Source organism: Lissotriton helveticus, chromosome 2_1 (assembly GCF_964261635.1).
Source record: "Lissotriton helveticus chromosome 2_1, aLisHel1.1, whole genome shotgun sequence".
Lineage (NCBI taxonomy): Eukaryota > Metazoa > Chordata > Amphibia > Caudata > Salamandridae > Lissotriton > Lissotriton helveticus.
The window spans coordinates 515,886,592-515,909,316 of NC_136059.1; the positions used below are offsets into that span (position 1 = coordinate 515,886,592).

The 22,725-nt window shown below is 47.0% G+C and overlaps 1 protein-coding gene across 1 annotated transcript in view; it reads left to right on the forward strand.

The window, feature by feature from the left end:
- The window catches only part of PPWD1 (peptidylprolyl isomerase domain and WD repeat containing 1), a 387,705-nt gene that overhangs the window by 52,040 nt on the left and 312,940 nt on the right, over positions 1-22,725 (forward strand). The window contains exon 3 of the mRNA XM_078675153.1: positions 4,995-5,095. Within this exon, the coding sequence (XP_078531279.1) occupies positions 4,995-5,095 (101 nt within the window). The remainder of the gene's footprint in view (positions 1-4,994; positions 5,096-22,725) is intronic.

Here is a 22,725-nt window from a genome sequence, read left to right on the forward strand (position 1 = left end):
TGCTAGAATACATTTGTTTGATGCTTCTGGGTCTACTGCCTGTGGTGTTTTGCTACAAGCGCTTTTTGTTGAAGGGTGTTGTCCAGTGCAGATCTAAGATTGCAAGATGGCTTTCAGTTGTTTATCAGTGTCTTTAGGTCTTTGGAACCTCTTGTCTAGAATGCTTGTGCATCACGCAGAACACCTTGATGTTTACTGATTTTCATTGGTAGCATGCAGAGTCTGATTCAGAAATTGTGATCCCATATTTTTTATCCTAAGAAAAGCTTTGCTGCCTTCCTTCCTGCCAAATAAATTGAAATTTTTTTTTGGGGTTGCCTGTGTACGTGCTATGGCAGTAATTCAAGTAATCTTGTCAAGTAGAGTCCAGACTGTCTGTTCCAATGCAGGACCCCTGAAAGGTCCATTATGTATTTTATTGAGCTAGGTTAGAACTTTCTTAGAGATCGGATTTTGGCCGCACAGGCTTCCTGTGCCAAAAATGGTGCTAACGGTTGTATGACATTACATCGCATGCTATTGCAACGCATGCCATTTCAGGGCAGTTATCACAACACAATATCACTAAAACACAAACCTTTACTACGCATGTGCCTTTACAACGAATTCTTTTGTAATAGCATGATTGGTAAAGGCCTACGAGTGTGGTACAGGTAAGTCAGTTAAGTATAATCACTTTGTGTGTATATATGTATACCGAAATTGAGATCCATATAGTATCAAAGTGAGATAATGTCAAACATAAACATGCCAAAACTCAAATTATAAACTCACAAAGCAGTGGTGCCTGGCTGTGCTGCTTTTTCCTTGCCTCCTATAGAGCTGGGTGGTATTGGGGCTACCTTTTGGAAACAACTGTGGAGATTTATGAAACCCCTCAACCCATACCCACCCTAAACCATAAAAATACCCGTGCCACCCAAAAACCCAAACCCACCATAAAATTACCCTTGCCGCCCATAAACCCTTACATCCTAAAAGTACCCTTGCCACCCAAAAATTACCCTTGCCACCCAAACCCACCTTAACTCCTAAAAATACCCGTGCCACCCAAAAACCCTTACCCACCCAGAACCCTAAAAATAACCTTGCCAGCCAAAAACCGATACACACCCAAACTCTAAAAACCCATACTTACCTAATACTTACGTTTAAAACTCATATTATGGCTTTACCATGCGTGCCTTCACAATGAAATTTGTTGTAAAGGCATGGGTTGTAAAAGTAGGCATTCTATTGGTAATGCGTTGTAATGGTGTCTGAGTTGTGATAACTCCATTGTAATGGCATGCGTTAAAACTTTAAAGCATGTTAAGTACGGAAAATAGGTTGTTTCCTGTTCTTAACAAGGCATTTGAAACTACAGACTAAAATTAACATGTGTAATTTTGGTATTATATAGTTTTGTAATCTATCGTGTGTTTAGATTATGGTCTATTTGTGTCCTAATTGTTGACTTAATCCTGAGCCCTAGTCTTTACATTTGTGAGAGCATGTTAGTTCAGGAATTATAACCTAGCCTTTTACTTCACGTAGTGGTGTTGCACATCCCAGCCCCTGAAGCGGGATTACAGTCAACAACCCTGGCCTTTCAGTGCTTCTTTGAATTAGAATGCTACACAATGCTGTGCTCTTCCTGATCTTAAAACAGAAGAGGGTATGCAGTTCCTAACAGGGCAGGGGGAGCGAGGTCAGCCAAGAAGGGAATATTATGCCTTATTTTGGCGGCAGCGTATGGGTAGGTCCACTGATGACCTCGTGGTTGATGTCACAACAGCGAAATTCCAGGCGCCTTTACCTGCCGTGAGTGGATGGTGTGAGTCACCAATCGATTTTGGGTTGGCCAACGCATTTACAGGTACCACGTTTGAGGTGCTTTGTGTCGTCTTTCACGGTCCATTAACCAGAACAGCACCAGTAGTGTAAATAGTGTAGATAGAACTGTTCTTTTAGGTCCTGATGAATTGCTGCTAGCGCACACCGTGGCAGTTAGGGAAGAAACATGTTGAGCGTGAGTTCCTGACGCATTATATCAGGAGTGCGCCACTTTTACTTTTTAGCCAGGTTGGAAGCCATATTCATTAAAATTATTCTGTTTGGACTTCCATTTCCTGTTTACACGGTCCATTGACCCTCACTTAGCACATTTACACATCTACACATTTAGGTCCCTCTCACCCACAGCACCAAACTGTAAGGAATAAAAGATCTCCGCCAAAAAGCCCCTTATAGGGAGCCCGTCCGGTATTGCCGCGCCGACCTGATGAGCAAACCCTATGATGAAACATGACACCCAGCTGGCTGGGTGTGTGAGGGCCCTAATTCTGTAAGGAAGGATACCCCTTTCCCTCCTCCATTTAGGGATAATATTCCCTTTTTGGCTTACCCTGCTCCCCCTGCCCTGTTAGGAATAGCATACGCTCTCAGGTTTTGACTTCGATTGGGCATGAATGCTGGACCTCGCCAAAGACCTTTTCCCGGGCTTTGGGGCAATGCTTGGAGTGTGTTGTACAGCACTGATAAACAGATGTCTGCTTTTCAGTTCATCTCTGGCCACAGATAATCGGCCCTTGTAAAAGGTACTATGGATACCACGGGCACTGTGACTAGGGAAGCCCTCTAAGGCTGCAGCACCTATTGTGCTATTGCAGGCTGCGTGATTTGGTGCAGAGAAAGATGAAAAGTTGACATGGCACACATCCCTGTGTGCCATGCCTGCAACCCACTGTCTGGAGCCTAGGTAAGTCACCCCTCTAGCAGGGTGTCCAAGTCCCCAGGTGAGGGTACAGTGGCCAGAGCCCTGTAGCCCTACAGTGTCCATTCTTAGACATTGTAAGTGTAGTAAAGCCATAAAGAGTATATGGTCTGGGAATTGGTCATTACAAACTCCACAGCTCCACAATAGCTTTACTAAAAATGGGGAAGTTTGGTAGTAAACTTCTCAGCACAATAAACCCACACTGATGCCAGTGTGGGATTTAATGTAAAATGCACTCGAATGGCAACTTTGAGATGCCCCCTGAAAAGCGACCAGTCCTCGTTTGGTTCCTGCATGGCTTCGGACCATTTGCCACCCCAGACAGGTTTCTGGACCCCTGGGTAGAGGGCCTCCACTCTCTGGGGCAAGAAACCAGGCCCGGACTGGCCGTTGCGGGCACTGGGCAATCCCCCGGTGCGCCGCAAGGGTGGGGGCCGGTTTTGGGCCCTGGGCTGCAAAATCAGCCCTGTAACAAAAACGGCCGAAAACCGGCCCCGGCAAAGAGCTCGGTCGCACCCCCAGGGGGCCGGCCGAGCCCTTTGCCAGGGCCGGTTTTGGTTCTCAGTCCGGCCCTGCAAGAAACCCAACCTATCCTGGCAGAAGTGGAAGCTTCAAAGGCCTGTCGTTTTTGGACGTTGTCCCTGCCTTTTGCTGCCCCCAGCAACTCGCTCCCACTGGTTCTGTCGCCCACTTTGGGCGGAAGAATCACAAAGAAAACCAAGCTAGGAGGAGTGGTAGCCCAACTTTGCCAACCCCAATCCTTAAGTGGGGGGGCAGGCAATGTGAAGCACACATCTCAGTCCCCTCATCTTAAAGATAAGGGGACCCAGCCAGTTAGGAAGAGGCTCATGCCCCCTCCCACTGGAGGGTGGTATGATAGGGGTGTACCCACCCCAAGTTAGGGATCCATTGGTACCGACCTGCACACCCCTTTAACACCCCTACATTTTGTATTTATGGGTGACCCTGAACCTTGCCTCCTCAGATTAAAGGAAGAAAGAAGGACCGAAGAGCCTTGCTGACCCAGAAAGAAGAGGACTCCAACTGCTTTGGCCCCAGTCCTAATGGCCTTTCCCAACTTTTACTCTACTACAGCGAAACTTCAGCAGTCCCCCAGAGGCGAGAGGACCTGCTTTACAACCATCTTAAAGACTTTGTCTTCCATGAGCACTGGATTTGCTCAGGCAAAGACTCACCCACAGAATCCTGATCTAGGCGGCTTCCCGATTTTGCACCACTTTGCACCCGATGCCCATGGTACGTGTTTGATTAGCCCAACACCACAACGAGGTCTCTCCAGTGATTCTGACCTGGGATCTGGTGATTCCCCGACCTCCCTCATGATTCAAGCAGATGCCTACCCCCACAACCCCCCCACCCCTGACCGGACCCGTAGCTGGTAAGAAGAACCGGACACCAAAAGACACCTCTGCACACAACCCCCCACGGCTTTAGGTGGCCCTACCAGTGTCCAGGCATCCTCCAAAAACCCAACTTCAGGAAGTCTCCCTGCTCGAGCCTGCAGCATCTTTGCTGAACCGAAGGTCTCCTTTGGAATCCACAGGGTCCCGACGTCTTTTTGGCAGCAGCTCCTGTGCTAATTGTTGGCCCTTGCAATGCTGACCTTAACTCCAGGAGCTTTGCTCCCACACCAGAGTGGCTTGCCCGTGAGCAGTCCCTGATTGAAAACCCCCTTAGCCCCATTGGCTAACATTGTGCCCCTGCACTCTGCACCTGGCTGCCCTAGTGCCACTGGTGGTGCAACTTGAGTGCCTACCTACACCTTAGGGAACCTTGGTCCTAACCCTCAAAACTCTCACCCGCAAGTAGTTTACTTACCTGAGAACCGCTAATCCTTTTTCTCCCATAGGAACCAATGTTACGAGTTTTGTTCCTAAAAAAGTTCTTGAATACAATAAATGCTTAACAGACCCTCCTAATAAGCCTAACTGCTCGCCCACACTACCACAGAGAGAGCTGTTAGTACATACCTAATTTAACCTTTGATATACTTCCACGGACTCCCTGCACTCTGTGCACATTATACCTGACTTTGGTATAATATGTACAGAGCCAGCTTCCTACACACTTCATCTGAGGTACTTGGTAAAAGAGTCAGGGAAAGCACCGATAATATTTGGTTGATTACAGTCTGCTGCCAACAGACAGGGCTTGTTGAGAAAAAGTATTTTGCCCATAGATATTTAGTAACTTATTTGTTTATCAATCTACACAGGACAGATTTTATCATCACTGCCAGCCATGATGGACATGTTAAATTCTGGAAGAAAATTGCAGAGGGAATCGAATTTGTCAAACATTTCCGCAGCCATTTAGGTAAGGAATTATGTGGTGATGCTTCACTTGTCTGCAATGTCCGTTTCAGTATAAAAATGTTGGACTTTTTGTTTACTAGTGACAATAAATGCCTACATTGAGTGCTGTGACATTGCCGCCATACCCTTTGATGATGTCATTCAAGGCATCCATACCTCTGTAACTTCATCAAAATTGTTGTAGAGCGTTATGCAGTTGTTGCTGAAGTGTGTACCACACAATGCAATACTATGTCTTGTTCTCCGCGTGCATGTATTTGTGATACAATAGGATCTGCTGCCACCTATTGTACTACTTTAACTTTTGGCCACTTAGTGGTCTGCATATGGAGACTCTCCTCTTGAGGTTTCAGCTGTCTGTCTATAACTACATTTATATGCTTTCTACTACTAGTTCTGAGGATGACCATTCACTTCACATATAAGCAGCCAACCTCTGTTTTACTGTATTACGGATGTTATCATTTACATTTTATGACTTTATGACTTAAAGCCTAACAACCAATACACTATAGTTATCTCTGGCAGACCTTCCCAAGTGTCCAATATAACACGCAAGACTGGTTGCTGCAGCATGTAATTTCTGTTGACAGATGTGCAACACAATATAAACTCCACTTTCAGAAACCTCCATTCCCCTGAGGAGTCAGTGTGTAAAAAAAACCTATTTGCTTTTAATGCAGTCTTGAATGTTGCAGCAAAAATGTACAGAATGCTTATTGCTGCCCGTATTACCTGCTTTGTTTGTTGTCCAGCAGTGTTTCTCGAGGCAGCGTGGCATTGGCAGACATTGTGTAACACCTACTATGCAATGTGTGTTTAACATTAGTCAGCATTGTGTGTGTATCTTTATCTGTGCATATGAAGTAGCATATTTTCAAAATATTTTATTTTGTGACCTTGCTGTCCACTTTTAAGACTGCAAGGACATGAGATTAACAAAATATTAATTGTAGTTGTATATATCTAATATATGCGTTTACGTGGTGTGTGTGGTTAAGTCAGCAACTAAGTAGATCGCAAGTCTGGGTCTTTCTGCATATCAAATTTGAAGTGTCAATTTAGCAGCCTCAAAGATTGGTCACACTGAAATACAATTAGCCTTTGCATTTTTTGTAATAGAGTATTTAACCACATTTATTTGTACAAATGGTGATTTGTGACCTCCACTGTGCGTGAAATGATACAGAAAGCAAGTGCTGTCAAATATTGCCTTACTTTGTGCAGATTTAAACTAGCAGCTACACGAAATAAGTTGTTACCTGTTCGTTGACAGATGTAGTGCAGTCAGGAATAAATGGCATAGCATTTACCAGGCCAGATGATGGATCAATGGAATGAGGTACTTACCTGTAACACTGGTTTTGCATCTTGGTATCCATTATAGATCCTGCCATCTATTGGTTTGATACAGAATAGTGTAAATAATTTTGAAAAGCAACCCTTGGCACCGACAGATGAAATGTCAGTAACCAGACCCCGGATTGAAAAAGAACCCCTGAGGCCTCCTTGTTTTCAGTCATCATCTGTGATGCACCTGTCTTTTCCACCATCGTTACCTTCACAGGATGTTTTGTGGGATGCATGTGGGGGAAAGTTGCAAAACCATTGTTGCAGGTAAGTAGCTTAATATTTTGGAGCATTAAATAGTGATGTTTAACTGCATGTGTGACCGACTCCAAATTCTTTTGGTTCAGTATTCATCAAAAATTCTGCACCCCTTCCCCCACTCTTCGTTTGGGGGTTCTATTCATCAGGAGAACCACACCTCTTAAGCACACATTCCTGCCTGGCTCATAAAGCTTGAAACAAGTTGTTTAAAAAACATTTTTCAAAAAAGTATAACGTTACATGAAAATAAAGTAATTATTGAAGAAAGTTGTTTTCGTTGTGCCAGTGTCAAAACCTGCAATAAACCTAAATGCATTTTTAAATTGTTTTATTTAAATAAAGGTGCAGTGAAAAACAATCAGTCCCCATCAATAACTATGAAAGAATATAGCTTTTAGTGATTGAAAATTGTCTATACCTAATACATTCTAATTGCTAAACATATAGCATGATGAACTGTGCAAAATTGCTTATGAAAATATAATTGTAGCCAACAGGAAATCTAATACCAAATCTCATACAAGTGTGCAGAGAATTGGTCCATTGATGATCTTCTGCCATCCTTATGATATTGGATAAGTCAGTTATTTTTAGCAGAGTTTGGGTTTTGCATCAATTCTCTCATTGTTCCATAAAAACTGGAACAGGTCAACTAGAACCGTAACTTCTTGCATATCTCACGCCTTGCAAGTAAAATCACATAAAAAATAAGTTTGGAAGCAAAATGTTTCCCCACCTCTTCCTCTTGCGATAGCCCAAAGAACACTAAACAAGGGCTTACCTTGATTTGTTTACCTCCGAGCTCTCCCAAAAAATTGCATACCTCCGACCAAAATTTCATAATTTGTTGGCATTCTATATGCCTGTCATCAGCTCCTTCTATCTTACATCTTGGGCAGCAGTATCTATTACCTGTAACCCTTGTTAACTTCATCGGAGTCCTGTAAACTCTGTGAGCAGTAAATAAATGGTTACGCTTAAATGACGCTGGTTTCACAACTGCTTGTAACATTTCAAATGATTTTGCCCATCTAATTTCAACTTCCTCCTCATTAAACTCCTTGCTCCATAGTTTCCTTACATCGGCCTCAAGCTTATCTTCTGCATCTAAAAAGGCCCAATACCAGTAGAAGATTTCCTTCTCCCAGTGCTCTGTTCTTGTTATCTGGTCTAATTTAGGATCCTCCTCCTCCTGTGCCCAATCTTGTGCAGCCCACCAGGAGCCCAATTGATAGTATTTAGACCTTGTAAGCTTTCCCTCAGTCAAATTACTAAGCGTCTCCCATCTCACTAGACTTCCTCTTTCCTAAGGGCAGCCCAATAGTGAATACCCCATCTTTTAGCAGTTTACTCAATTGATCTTTTAAACATGTAGGGGTCCCTGGTGATTCCCAAATTGGTGCCCTCATAGAATAGTTAGGAATTTTCATTTGTTTCCGAACATACAGCCATGTCTGAGGACCCCCCCATCCTTTGCTGAACTTTTAAAAAGCATCATAGTAACAAGTGAATCAGATATGGCCTGCGATAAGGTCTGGACTTTATTGATGGAATGGAAAGAAAAAAACAGTGGGTCTAATGATTAACCCAACGTGCCTGTGGCTCTGAAGTTCCCAAGTTTATCCTCAAGGGCGGAACAGAGAAAATGGGACGGGTATCAGAAACGGCACATAATGTAGTACTCCTTCCTCTCTCTGATGGTCATCATAATCAGTATTGAGAGATAGGAAGAGTCTCAACATGACAGCTGGCATTATGAGGAAATAAAAAAAAAAAAAAAAAATAGAACCATAACATTAAACTCATTGGAAACCATATCAGTACCACAAATTGCTAGTATAAGATGGCATTACAGTTGTTGGCAGTAGTCCTAGTTGTACCCTGAATGGACCCCAGATGTGCACGTATTGAGTCTGAAGGTCTTTAATCTGTACAAAACCATCTTGATTGAAGCTATTTTGGCTAGTTCTATTAGCTATTTGTGGAAGCTCATAGCAGAGGGTATTTTCACAGGCAAATGATACACTGGTTTGTTATTATTCTGCAGGACATTAGCCACTTTCTTACTTTTCGGTAAAACTTAATGAGGCTTGAAGTCCTAGAGAAGCGGTGGGGAATGCTTGCATGTCCGAGCAAACATTTGCCTTCTGCTAATGAAAACATGTTCCTGGTCTTATCCCAATTGTCAGTTTAGGTATGCTGTTTTTAAATTGTGGTGGAGTACATCTTCAACATTTGGCAGTCAGAAAGGCTGACTTTATAACAAGCTGTGGCTTGTCCAAAAAATTAAGTTTAAATTGAATCAATGAACAATTAAATCTACCTTCTCTGATTTCCCCTTGTGGTGAAATTCTGCTACTATTTCTCCCACAGTCCCACCCATCTCCTCCTCATTCCACCATACCCAGCTCCCAATTGTCTGGGGGGAAAAACATTCTGGTAGGTTTCTCTTTGGGCTTTCATCTACTTCAAAAATGTCCTGGAGTATGTTAGTGTAAGATTGTCTATGTGGAGTAATCAGTTTTCTAGAAGTGCCTGATCTAGTCATAGAAACATCATCAGGGAACTTCAACAGTCTTATTTCTTACTGAGTCGTTAAAATGTAGCTGCTAACTTGTTCATCAGAATAATTCACTTTTTGAGAAAAAAGATCTTTTAAATAAAGGACTTTATTTGCACCATTTAACATCTTGATTGGCACGTCTCAGAAGAATATTGTAATAAGATTAGTGAGTAAAATGAATTAAATTCACTTCAGCACTATTCAGTTGAAGCCACCGGGCTACAAGGTATCTGTTGGATTCAAAATAAAACAGTGCAAGACTTGAGTCATTCCTATGGTTTTTGTCATTAATAAATGAAGAACAAAAATATTTCATCATAACTATGCTAAATTTGTTTGGTTTTTAACCATGAGAAATGCATTCGAACTAGTGTGGTTAATGTAAACACTGCAAATAGCGGCGACTTCTGGTAATGAATTTGAATTGCATCTAAACCTTATTTGATGAATATCAGAACCAAATGACAAATGTACTCCGGAAGTGATGTTTTGTTATGAAACAAGTTTTAGCAATACTATATAATAAAATCATAATGTCTATCATTCTGTCTATCATTCTGTTCTTAAGCATAGTATTTTAATGAACTGGTCATGAAGGTTGTGTGGGTTGTAGGAAGTAGTATTCCCTCCCCCTGTTCTGTGTAAAAAGACAAGAATCTCATAATGTGTACACTTTCCACAGTATTCATTAGTCTCAAATGTTTAGAATAACATTTAAACTCCTTATGGAAAAACATACTACATTGTTTTCTGTGGCGCTGTACTAAAATAAATGTGATAGATGATTGAGTAGAGCGACGATTGGGTAGAGCGACCAGGGGCTGGCTGTAAGTGGCTCATAGGACCATTACTCAAGCTGGAGGGTTAGGTGCCTTTAAGTAGGACCCAAAAGTTGAGTTAGGAGAGTTACAGAGGCGTATGGGTTCCTCATATAATTGTGTGCTGTTATTGAGGATGCCATTAGTGAAATAGAGCTTGTTTCACCATACTGTTGAAATATTTATTTTTTATAAAAAAAGGTACTGTTAGATAGTTTGGGAAGGGGATTGCACCCATTATGATATTCTGAGACGAACCTCCTCCAGGTCCGTATTCCATGCCCTTCATTAAACAAATGGACAACCTCAACCAAACGAAGCTATAGAACGCTGTTTCCACAGCATATGAAAATAAATGTTAACAGTCTGTCACATGCAGATCCTCTTACACTCCAGAAGAGACTTCATTACAGCCGGAACATGCCACACTCGAGCATGTTACCTTCGTCTCTGTACCTTTCCAGTACCAGAAATTTCAGTTGCCTTTTGGCTTCCTCACTTTTCCATTCTGGGTTCCTTCATATGTTGCAGATGGGTAACACAATGCCAACATCTGTTTTTCCCTAAAGTGCTTTGTGGTACAATATCCTAGCTTTCTTGAAATACACTTACAGCCTGATCTATTCTTTTGCCTCAGTTCCATTTATTTCAAGCTTCAGACAACTCATTGGGGTTCTCCAGGAAAACCAGATGTGTTTTGGCTACACACCTCCAATTCCAATACCATTACTTTCCCAAGCCTCAGGTTGTGGTAAACAGCCCAACTGCCTTCCTTGAGCAACTGTACCAGCTATGTAGTGCATAGCATCCAGCGGTTCTGAAAAGTCTCAGCAAAAAAAGAACAGTACCTTTGGCACCATGAACTCAAGAATTCTCCGTTGGGTGTATGCCATTCTCTGTATCACTGAGATTTGTTCCGCTGGGTGTACAGACCAGGGACATGACCAGTTGGTTGTGCTTTCTACCTGTACTCTGAAGAGTTTGTTCCTGGTGTCAAATCACACCACTGTGGCCGATCAATGACCTAGCATTCTTGCCCTCAGTGTTTCATTTTTTTTAATTATTTTTTTTAAACAATTTTTATTGCAGACTTATGATAAACATACCACTGCCATACAGACACTATAGCTCTGATTGCGCAGTACACCGTTTCCCGGTCAGCTCCGTACACAGCTGTTAAGCCCACAACTCGGAGGTCGGGCGGCGTCAAGCAAGGAAATGTCAGAAGCAAAAGTGCATTAACAGTGGCAACCCGTTCAAGGAGTACACATGTCCACTTTTAGTTTTCCTCCCTTTCACCCCGTCTGCGTCTCTTGAACTGACCCCAACTCCCCACCCTCACCCCGCAAAACCCAAATCCACTCCCCCTCCCCCCAACCTACGCAAGAGAGCTCGCTTAATCTGCATCTGTGAATGTTGTCAGGAGCTAATAACAGTCTAGGTATGTGATGTGCCTGGCGTGTCTCGGGAAGTGTCTGCGTCAGGGTCAGGAGTATCCCCATCAACTTGTGACGCGCTATGTCGCAGGGCCTGCACTAGCGCCTCCCAAGCAGTTGCTGCGTCCAGTGCTTTGTCATTTGGTGTTCAGCGTGCCATTTGGTAGCGGAGTGTGCTTTCGCAAGCAGCCCATTTCAGGAGCTAATTAATCCACCGCTTCTGCGTGGGACTCGTTCTCACTTTCCAAAGTCTTGTGATTTTCCGCTTGGCCAATAGCAGGCCCATATCAATAAATGTACTTGTAATCCTGTTTTTGGGAGTGTGCGGGAACCAATTCAGGACACATGCGGCCATATCGAAATGTAGGCCTCTCTCTGTGACCTCATTCAACGTGTCCCCGACCGCTCGCCAGTAGTCTCCCAGGTCAGGGCAGGACCATAGCATATGGTCCAGTTCAGCTCCCTCTGTAGAACATCTGGGGCATGCCACTTCAGCCGCCCCAAAGTATTTCCTACGTTTGCCAGGCGTTAAATAGGCTCTGTGGAGGATATAAAAGTGTATTTGTTGGAAGCGTGCGTTCCTCGTGCTCTTCCGCGCTCGCTGCACTATCTGGGCCCAAGCCGTCTCGGGGATCTCTTTGTTCAGGTCAGATTCCCACTTGGCTTTTAGCGCTGTCAAGGGCGGCAAGTTCTCTCTGAGCATCCTCGAGTACAGGCATGTTACTGCTTTATAAGTCCCTGCCGCCATCATAGCATACTGACAGGCCATGGTCGTCGTAGGTTCGGAAAGCCCCCCTTTCCAGTGTGCCTGGATGGCCCTAGTTACCGCTGCATGCAGCAAAAAGCCCCCTCTCGGGAGGTCGAACCGCTCCTGTAGAGTGTGGAATGGTATGAGCACTCCATCCTCGTATAAGTCGCCCAGCACCTGCAGTCCCGCATCTTCCCAAGCCTGCAACTGCGACTAGTCCCCTCCATGGGGGAGCGCTGTCACCATACCCAGAGGTATTTCAGGTGCGTATGGGTACTTCACACCCCCCTGACGTTGGGAGCGGTTCCAGCAGAGCCTAAACGTTTGCTCCTCGAGGCTTAAATCTCTGAGGGTGAGTCTCTGCTGCAAGGTTATATAAGCGAGGATATGTCTTGGAGTACCCGTGTCCCTCTCGTGTTCTGGACCGCGGAATACCCTCGCCATCTCTTGTGTGAAGAGCTGCAGCTGAGCCGCCAGGTAGTAGATCTCGAAGTCCGGGACCGCCAGGACGAGGCCTTCGGGCGAGTGAGTGTTGTTAGTGCGACCCGTCGCCTGCCCGATCCCCAGAGGAATGAGATCGGCTGCGAACGCAGTCGACGAAAGATGGAGCTGGGTATCCACACAGGTAGCGTGCGGAAGTAATAAAGAAGACGCGGCAGAGCGATCATTTTCTAAGCGAAATTCGGCCGGTCACCGAGAGCGGGAGTGTGGCCCAAAAGGCCATGTTTCCCTTCAGCGCTCGCAGACAGCGGCCCACATTGCCGTCGAGCATGTCTGCCGCCGTGTGGTACACGTATACTCCTAGGTATTTCAGGCAGGTGGGCTCCCAGTTGAGTGAGGGACGGTGGGCAGGCCATATCGCGCCTTGCCGCAGAGGGAACAAGCATGTCTTGGACCAGTTAACCTTCAAGCCCGAGAGCTCCCCAAAGTGCAAGAGTAGTCTTTCCGCACCCGCCAGTGCTTCCTCCGCGTCCTCAAGGAACAACAGTAAATCGTCTGCGTACAGGGAGATGAACTGCCGTCCCCCTCCGCTCTCTATACCCCTATAGTGACTTCCTGTTCGGACCTCAACCGCGAGTGGTTCGATCGCCAGGGCGAACAGCAGGGGAGACAGCGAGCACCCCTTCCGCGTTCCACCAGGTACTGGTGCGAGACGAGAGATCCCACACGCACTCTAGCCACCGCCGACGTGTACAGCACTCTTGTCCATTGGATATAACCATCCCCAAGGCCAAAGCGCTTCATGACCTTGTATAAGTATTTCCACTCCAAGCTGTCGAAAGCTTTCTCGATATCTATCGAGAGGACAAGGGGCGCCCGGGATGAGTGTCGTCCACCAGGTGTGTAAGTCTCCTAATATTCATAGTCGTGTTGCGCGACTGGATTATTCCGGACTGGTCTTTATGGACCAAGCCGGGCATATGCTGTAATAATCTAGTTGCCAGAATAGTACTTAAGATTTTGTAGTCTGTGGTCAGCATAGAGAGTGGTCTATAGGAGGCCGGACTGCAGCTCTCCCTCCCCGGCTTCAGCAAGGGAATCACCAGCGCCTCACGCATGGATTGGGGCAAGCGGCCAGCGATCTTGGCCTCGTTATACACCGCTTGGAGGCGCAGCGCCAACAGGTCCAAATGTTTACTATAAAATTCTATGGGCAGTCCATCCGGACCCGGCGTTTTGTTGCTGGCCATCCGCTTTACAGCCCCCCTAATCTCGCCCAGGTCGATGTCCCTGCCCAGGTCCTCCGCCTGTTCCTGGTCCAACTGTGGCAAACGTACCCCTTCAAGGAAAACATCAGTGTCACTCTCGCGCCCCTCCAGTGCACTCTTATAAAGGGACTCGTAATAGCATTGAAAACTGTCTAATATCGCCGTCTGGGTATAGTTCATGCTTCCCCCTTCTCCCTCCAGAGCCAGGATCGGGGAACTGCGCCTGGCGGGGTTAGCCAACCATGCTAGCAGCGTCCCAGCCTTATCCCCCTCAGCATGTGCTCTCAGCATATAAGCTTTGTAATCGAAGCTGCGGAGACGCTCCACCTCAATTGCCATTGCTTCCCTAGCCGTGCCAACCTCCTCTTGGAGCTCAGGGTGGCCTGGTCGTGCCACCTCCGCTTTCCGCAGTTTGTCCTCTGCTTTAGCGAGGTCGTCTAGCAAAACCTTCCATATCCCTGCGCATTTCCCGATGCACTGCCCTCTGACAACTACCTTAAAGGCGTTCCATTCCATCGCTCTGGATGTAGTGGTGCCATCATTTTCGGCAAAGTACTGAGTTATCCACTCCTCCAATGCCGCATGAAACAGTGCGTCGTCCAATGTCTCAGGTCTCAGTTTCTAGGTCGGGACGCGTGAGACCGCAGTCATCCAGTTCAGCGTGACCAGCATGGGGTTATGGTCAGATATCGTCCTGGCTAAATATTCAGTGCTCGCAATAGCTGGCATCACAAGTGGGGAGCACAACATCGCGTCCAGCCGAACATGGAGGTCGTGCAGGCCGGAAAAATAAGAATAGTCCCTGTCAGTTGGGTACTGCGTGCGCCAGGCATCTATCAGTCCCCATCTCCCCTGGCAATCCAGTCTACCCTTTGTAAGGCGGTGTACTGGAGAATCCCTCAGCGGTGGGTGGGATCTATCTAATGCAGCGTCCGTCACTGAATTGAAGTCTCCTCCTATCATAACAGGGCCCGCTAAATAGTGCGCAAGCGCTCCAGAAAGTCTCGTCAAGAAGGAAAGTTGGTCAACATTTGGTGCATATACACTGCAGAATGCTATATCCCTGCCCTTTAGCTTGCCTTCTACAGCAACATATCTGCCCTCAGGGTCTATCGTGTGCCTAGTCGCCTGGAAGGAAATACCCGCTCTGACCCATATCAGTGTGCCCCTAGCAAATGCAGAGTACGTGGTATTAAATATTTGCCCTCTCCATCTGCGCTGCAGCGCGATACCTTCCTGTCTTGTCAAGTGTGTTTCTTGCAGAAATGCAATGTGGACCCCCCCTGCGGACCAAGTAGGCGTGTACTTTGTGTCTCCATGCCATCGTATGCAGGCCCCTCACATTCCAGGTTATACATCGCAATGTACCCATATTAGCCATTGTCCTAGATCAGTTGATTCAATATAAAACAGTTCCATGTCCCTGCGTAAGTGGTGGCACCCTCCCAACATGTCTTCAGGTCGACTCTCCCTCCCCCCAGAACAACAACAAACAGGCCCCAGTGGAGAGTGTCCCCAAGTGTCCTCTCCTCCCACCCCCCCAGAACAAGACCCAATATCAAGCTATCAGCTCCCATCCAAACTTAGTCAATCACCCAACCCCCCACCTATTCCACAGTCGTCACTGTGGTAGCCTTAAGGGCCAGTAGAGCGCAGCTCTAGATCTGAAGGTGGCCACAGCAGCCCCCAATCCCCGCCCTCATGATCCCTCCAGATATCACAGCGGCAGCCCTACTTGCGTTGCAATACACATTTGTGTCATATAGCAGTAATGCCCCCAGTTACCGGTAGTGTTCTTCTCCAGCCACCGATATATCAGGCCTCTAGGATCTCTTCCGATGTCTGCATTGTCACTATCGTGCCCTTGGTGCTGTTGACGTCCGACTGGTCCGTTTCCGAGCCCGTGACGTGGCCTTCTGATTCCGTACCCCGGTGCGATGGAGTCGCATCAGTTCCAGACAGTGCCACCACAGCTTGCAGCGCCATCCACCTCTCCTCATCCGTTTGGGACAGGGAAGGTTTCCGAGATCCCCGTCGTCGCCCGCGGAGTCTCTGTGATTTCCGCACTGGCTGCAGTCGCCGCTCCTCTTCCTCCCTGTATCTCGCTCCGTCCGTGCCCGCTTTGTATGTCTCCCACCATGCCCACCATGCTGACGTGGGGAAAAAGAGCGTTTTGCCATCCATCACTACCCTTAACTTGGCCGGGAATAGCAGGGAATACTGTATGCCTTCAGTCCGGAGCTCGCGTTTAATGGACAAGAAGGAGGCCCGCATCCTCTGCGTCTCGTAGGTATAATCCGGGAAAAGCGTCACTTTGCTATTGTCTACTGGAAACGGCCCCACGTCGCGGGCTCTCTGGGGCAACAAGTCTCGGTCCTTGTAATACAGGAGCTTGGCAATGATCGGACGAGGCGGCTGGCCCGGCTTAGGAGGCCTAGCCGGGACACGGTGTGCGCGCTCTAGTGTGAAAAAGGGAGAAAGGCCTTCCGGTGCTACCTCCGTCTTAAGCCAGTTATCCAAGTAGCTAATCATGTCTCCCCCTTCTGTTTTTTTCTGGCAGGCCCACTAAGCGGACGTTGTTGCGTCTGCTTCTGTTTTCAGCGTCCTCAGCCCGTCTTTCCAGCGACTGTATTCGGTCCAAGGCGTCAGCCAACTTCACGTCCATCGACTTATGAGCAGGGGCCAGCTCCTGCAGGGTATCTTCCGTGGTCTTGACCCTGTCTTTAAGTTTGGCATGGTCCGCGCGTAAGAGCCCCAGCCCCAATGCCACTTGAGCGATATCCTGCTGTAGAGCGTCCTTCGTTGCCGCGATGGCCTCTAGTATACGGCCTTCGAGTTTTTGCAGATCCCCAGGCCCCGGGGCAGAGCTCTCCTGTGTCTCCGAAGCAGTGGCCCCATCGACCTTTCCTTTGTTCCTCACCATGGTTCCGTGTCACCAGCCGATCCGATCAGTTCCTCAGTGTGAGGGGCGCGTTCGCAGCTCGTAGGCGGAGTGGGGTCGCACTGTATCTTTTCCCACAGGTCCAGCGGCTCTCCGGTCGTGGGCACTAGGTCTGCATCAGTGTCAGACGCGCTCCAGGTTCGCAGGGTCTGCCAGTGGGATTGCCCCGGAGCTCGCACAGTGCTCAGCCCTTCCTCAACTCGGCCCGTAGTATCCCGACCAGGCACGCTTGTATTCCACGCAGCGCCGAGTTCAGGGCAGGCGCCGAATCTTCCTCCAGCACTTTTGGTGGCTGCCTCGTGGCGCCAAAGGATACGCATGCTAAAGTGCTGCGCAGCCCCCCGCCGTTCAGCCGTCACACCGGGTGGACAGCGCGTCCCAGCTCGTGTTCCAGAGTCGACTGCAGGGCCTGGGCTGGCAAGGCCGAGCCTCCAACGTCTCCCCAATTCCTCTGCTCCTGGCTGCAGTGTGCTCCCAGCCGTGTTGGCTCCGGGGCGCCCTTTCACCCCGTATGAAGCTCCCAGGCGCTACTCACTGTGTGGAGCGTCGTCCGCCGTGCTCCTGGCGTCCAGTCAGTCCGCTCCGTTTGAGCAATTCAAGTTTAGGCCCAATGGCCATACCCCGGTAAGCCCTGCAGCCGGGTCACGCACCTCCCTGGGAGCTGTCAATCCCCGCTCCTCCCGTTGCTCCCGGGCCCCCCGACAGCCCAATGCTCCAGCAAGCGGAGTAACCGATCCTCCGCGCTGCTCCGTCAGCTCTGTCCTTCACAATTGCAGCGCCGAATGGGAGTCCACCAGCGCCTCCTACAGAGCACCAAGTCAGATCTCCCCAGGAGGGCCGCGCTGCGTTCAGGTGCAGGTGTCCTCACTCCGGCACCGCAAGTGCCCTTGACGCCCTTCCATGCTGCGGCCGAAGGTCCGCCTCCTCACCGGTGTAGCTCCGACTCGGCGTCAGCCCGCAGCCCCAGTCTCGCGGGCGCACTCGAAGTCCAGCGCCCTCTGCGCGCAGAGGGAGCTCCGGGCAGTCCGCTGCGGCAAAGGCTCTTGAGCGCACCCCAGCACAGCAGCCTTCTCACAGGCCTCCTCAATCCGAGGCGTACATCTCGGCCGCCATTTTGTAGGGCGCCGTTATAATCAAGCAACAATGGGGTCGGACCAGGAAAGATACGTGCAAACTTCAGAGCTCCTCCGTATTAGTCATCAGTCATAGCGCTCCGCCTCTGCAGCTCTGCCGTGAATCGCCCCCGGGATGCTCTCCGCATTCTCAGCGCCCTCGGACGGTATCTGCGGTCGCGTCCGCCATTTTAGTACGCCTCCTCCTCCGGGCTGCTTCGCAACCCCGTCCGGTCCAGTGCGCCACCGGAGGGTGTTGTTTCAAGACGCCAGGGTGCCACTCACGTTCCCTCATGGTTCTGGAGTGTGACAGTTCAATTTCTCTCGGGCCGCCGCTCTTATTTTCAGGATGAATTGGGGATCAGGCGCGGAGCTCCGGGCTCACGCCGCCGTATCCTCCGGCGTCCAAGCCACGTCCCTTGCCCTCAGTGTTTCATGTTAGTGTTTGGATCGAATCACACACAAGCAGTTTCCACCTTTTCCTATTTAATCTGTTGATAGTTATTTCCAGGAGGCTCTACTCAATATTGACATTTTCTTCACAACAGTAATCTCTCTACGAAAGACTGCAAACCGATAGCTGCTATCTCCTTTGGGTGATTCTGTTAATCTTTTTCAGCCATCAGCACCTGAGCTGATAAAACCTGTTACACCACATATTCTGAAAAGTTTGGGTTGCACCTTTCTGGATTCTGTATCTGTTTTTTTTTCTTTTTTTTTTTTCTTTCACACCGCTTTACATGTCAGCGGAGACGACAGCCAGATAGGGATATCCCTGTGAACCTTACAATAGCTATATGAATACTTTGATCTGCTCGCTTACCCACCATCTTTACCTCTTTCAGCCAAGTACCTATAAGTAATTTGAGTTCAAGCTTGAAAGAGCCATAAGCCTTTACCCTTGAAAATGCATACAGGTGCAGACATGCAGACACAAAATTTAACATTTTAGGTGACCTTTTACGTTTCACTCTTCAATGTCTGTTGGGATTAGCCACAGTTTGTTTGGAAGTTGGCAGAGTGTCTCCCTACAAAGACAGGGTCCATATCTGTTCTGATGCAGAAGGACTTTTAATCATGTGACCAACCTTGTGAAAAGCACTGTGCTGATGTGCAACACTAACAGCCTCTATAATGACTGTTATGTTAGCTCATATTTATAACGCGCACTGCTACTCCTTGGAGTGTCCGAGCGCTGGAAAAAACATAGGCCACGTAAAACAAAGCAAGCTAACTACTCAGGGGATCATAGCTGGAAGATCCACGTTTTAATATTCTTCCTGAAATTAAGTATGTCTGGGCTCTGTCTAACAGAGACATGTAGGCTATTCCACAGCCGTGAAGCAACTACATGAAAAGATCTACCCCCTATCCGGGAAAATTGCACCTTAGGGGTGGTGATCAGGAGTTGGGCTGAAGATCTCAAGGTGCGCTGATAAAGATAAGGTTGGAATCTATCCCTAAGGTAAGGGGCTCCAATCTTGCGGAAGGCTTTAAAGACCAAACCAGGACTTTACACTGAGTTCTTTTCCATACCAGAAGCCAATGTAGTGAAGACAGGCGCTGGGTGGTATGGGTTCTGGGTCCTGTCAGAAAAATGGCTCTAGCCGCTGCGTTCTGGATGACTTGTAGTTGGCCCAAGAGATATTCAGGGAGGCCGAGATACAAGTAATTAACATTGTCCAATCTAGAGACTATTAAGGCCTGAACCACTGTCTTCCTGTAGGGGATAGCGAGCAAGGAGAGAACATTTCGTAACATTCTCAACAGCCTGAAGCAGACCCCAGCTACCGTATGAACGTGGGCCTTCATGGAAAGGGTGGAGTCCAACTTGACACCTAGATTTTTCACAGAGTAAACGGCTGACACAGGAGGAGACATGTCCTGAGGCCACCATACATGCCAAGCTTCGGACGGCCATGTACCAAAGAAGATAATCTCGGAATTCTCGGAGTTACATTTTAGGTGGTTATAGCTTAACCAGGAGAAGACTTTAAAGAGGCAGGTAATAATTAAGTTGCCATTGAATTCAACTCCCTTCTCGCAGGTGAACAACAACTGAGTGTCATCAACGTATGACATTATTTTAGCACCAAATTTCTCTGCGTGAGGGGCCATATACAAAGTAAATAATGTAGGACGCAAGATTGAACCCTGGGGCACCCCAATATCCATAAGAGGAATCGCCGCAGAGAAAGGAGGGGACCAGATGGTTTGAGAGCGGTTGGCAAGAAAGGATGCAAACCAATTCAACACCGTGCCACCAATACCGCTTTCACTGAGTCTTTGCAGTAATCTAGCATGGGGCACGGTATTGAAGGCTGCAGAGAGGTCCAGTAATACCAGAACGGCATTATCTCCTCTATCCAACGTAGGTTTAATAGTTTTAATAGCTTTAATAGTTTCTGAAACTTCTAGCAGAGCCGTTTCGTGCTAAAGTTAGCTCTAAAGCCAGACTAACAAGGATCTTCTATGGGGCACTCTGTAAGGAGAGTTGCTTTCACTTTTTTGGACTGTGTATTTTCTTTCCAGATACTGGTATGCTTTTGTTTACTAAAAATTGGCATCCTGGATGATGGTTTATTTGTATAGGAGCATCACTTCTAATACTTACCCGTAGGTTCTACATAAGCCAGTGCTGTGTGATGAAATTGAGTCCCATATTATTTTAGCTTCTCTAGGAGACCACCATCTTGGTTTTCATCTTTTACCCAACATTTGCCTATGAATTAACAAAGAAAGACCGGTTGGCTTTATTGTTTGCTTCTCATTTAATAGATTACCTTGTACCATCTTGTTTTTGTCCCTCTCGCGTACAGCCTCATTACCATCTCTTTGATTGAGTAGCTTCTACCCTGCCACAGCTCATTATTGATCCTGAATTTACACTTAAATTATTGCCACTTTGGATCAAAAAGAAACTCCAGTGCATGCCTTGTAGTTATTTTTTATTTTAGCCTTTTAAAATCCATCCTTTTGTCTTAGACATGTAATTTAGAATGGAACCGAAAAAATCTCTGCACTGTGGAATTGAAAAGTTGCAGGAGATTGACATTAATTCCAGGTCCTTGCACGGTATGCTTCCAAAGCTTTTTCCACCACAAGAGTACAGAAGGTGAACCATCAAAAAGCAGTTAATTTCTTTTTTCGAATATAACCCGATGGAGAGATTACATTATTAGCAAGCTATTTTAAAAGAATGTGCCCTGGTGCTAGGCTGGAAAAAGTGGGAAAAACTGCATTTCTGTGTTTGAATTACCGTGCAACACATTACATTGCGTGTTTCCTGTGCCCCTCTCTTGTCCTGTAAGCTGGCTAATTGTCCCCCACCTCTCTCAACCCAATTGGAGAGCCTTGTAAATTCCCAATTTGCCAATTGAAACTCGTTCACTGAGCTGCCTATTTGAACTTCCTGAAGCCATTCCTGATTGAAGTTTAACTGCGCCTGCTTATTAAACCATCTCTCCCAGGGTGCCAAGTCTAGCTGAAGGGCGGAGATATTAAGGGGTGGGGGGTCTTCTTGTGGCACTGTCCTTGTTAGTGTTTGGATGGGCCAAACACCCATACTTCTTCCTTTATTTCCCTTTGCCACCCTACCTGAACATTCCCCAGTCATTTTGCTCTTCTGAAATCGAATCTTCACACTACCTAAAGAATCGCCAGTTGACTCACAGGGGTACTGAATGTTATCCAGTACTTCGGAATCCCCACAGAGTTTGGTGTCTTCATTCATTTTTTGTTTAACACATTTTTATTGACATTTATATTTTTAGCACATTTGTACATGTACTACATGGAAAGAACCAAGGAATACAGTTAAACAAAACAGTTCTTTGTATCCTTTGCAAACCGTTTTATGGGAAGACCAGTGACTAAAAACACCATTGCAAGATGGATAGCGCAAGCCATACAGGGCAGGCTTTACAGGATGCCCCGCGGGCACACTCAACAAGAAAGGAAGGAGCAACTATCACTTTTCTAGCTAATACTCCAATTCAGGAAATCAGCATGGCTACAAAATGGTCTTCAGTGCACACATTCACAAGGCATTACTGTGTGGGCATTCAAATGAATAAGAAGCACAAGTAGGACAAAAGGTCTTACAGCATCTATTCACAAACCAAAGCTCATCTTCCACCCAGCCATCACATGACTAGCATACCCCTACAAAGTCTATACACAGCATATGAATCCAGAAAAGATTCACGCTGGAAAACAAATAGTTTCTTACCAGTCTGTGTAGTTTTGCAGCTTGAAGAATTTTCTGGATTCACTAGCGATGAGATTAGGAGGAGAGAAGAATAAAAAGGATCAGAAGATGCCGACCAAAGGTGGGAGCTTCCGGAGGATGCCTGTCCACGTCACTGTAGGACACCATATGGCGGTATGTCAACGCCCACCAAAAACAAAATAGTACAATTCCGGACCTAACCACTAGATGGTGGAATAATGCACAGCATGTGAATCAAGAAAATTCTTCAAGCTGCAAAACTACACCGACGGGTAAGAAACTATTCAACGTCGAAAGACAGTCGCAGCAAGGAATTTTTGACATCGAAACAAAACAGACAGCGGGCAGAAAAACAAAGCTCGTTAACTGAGACCTCCTCAAAGGGCTCTTTGAAGGACTTATCTGACGAAAAAACAGCAGAATCTGAATGCTGATGATAAAGTGGCAGAGTTAAAACAGAAG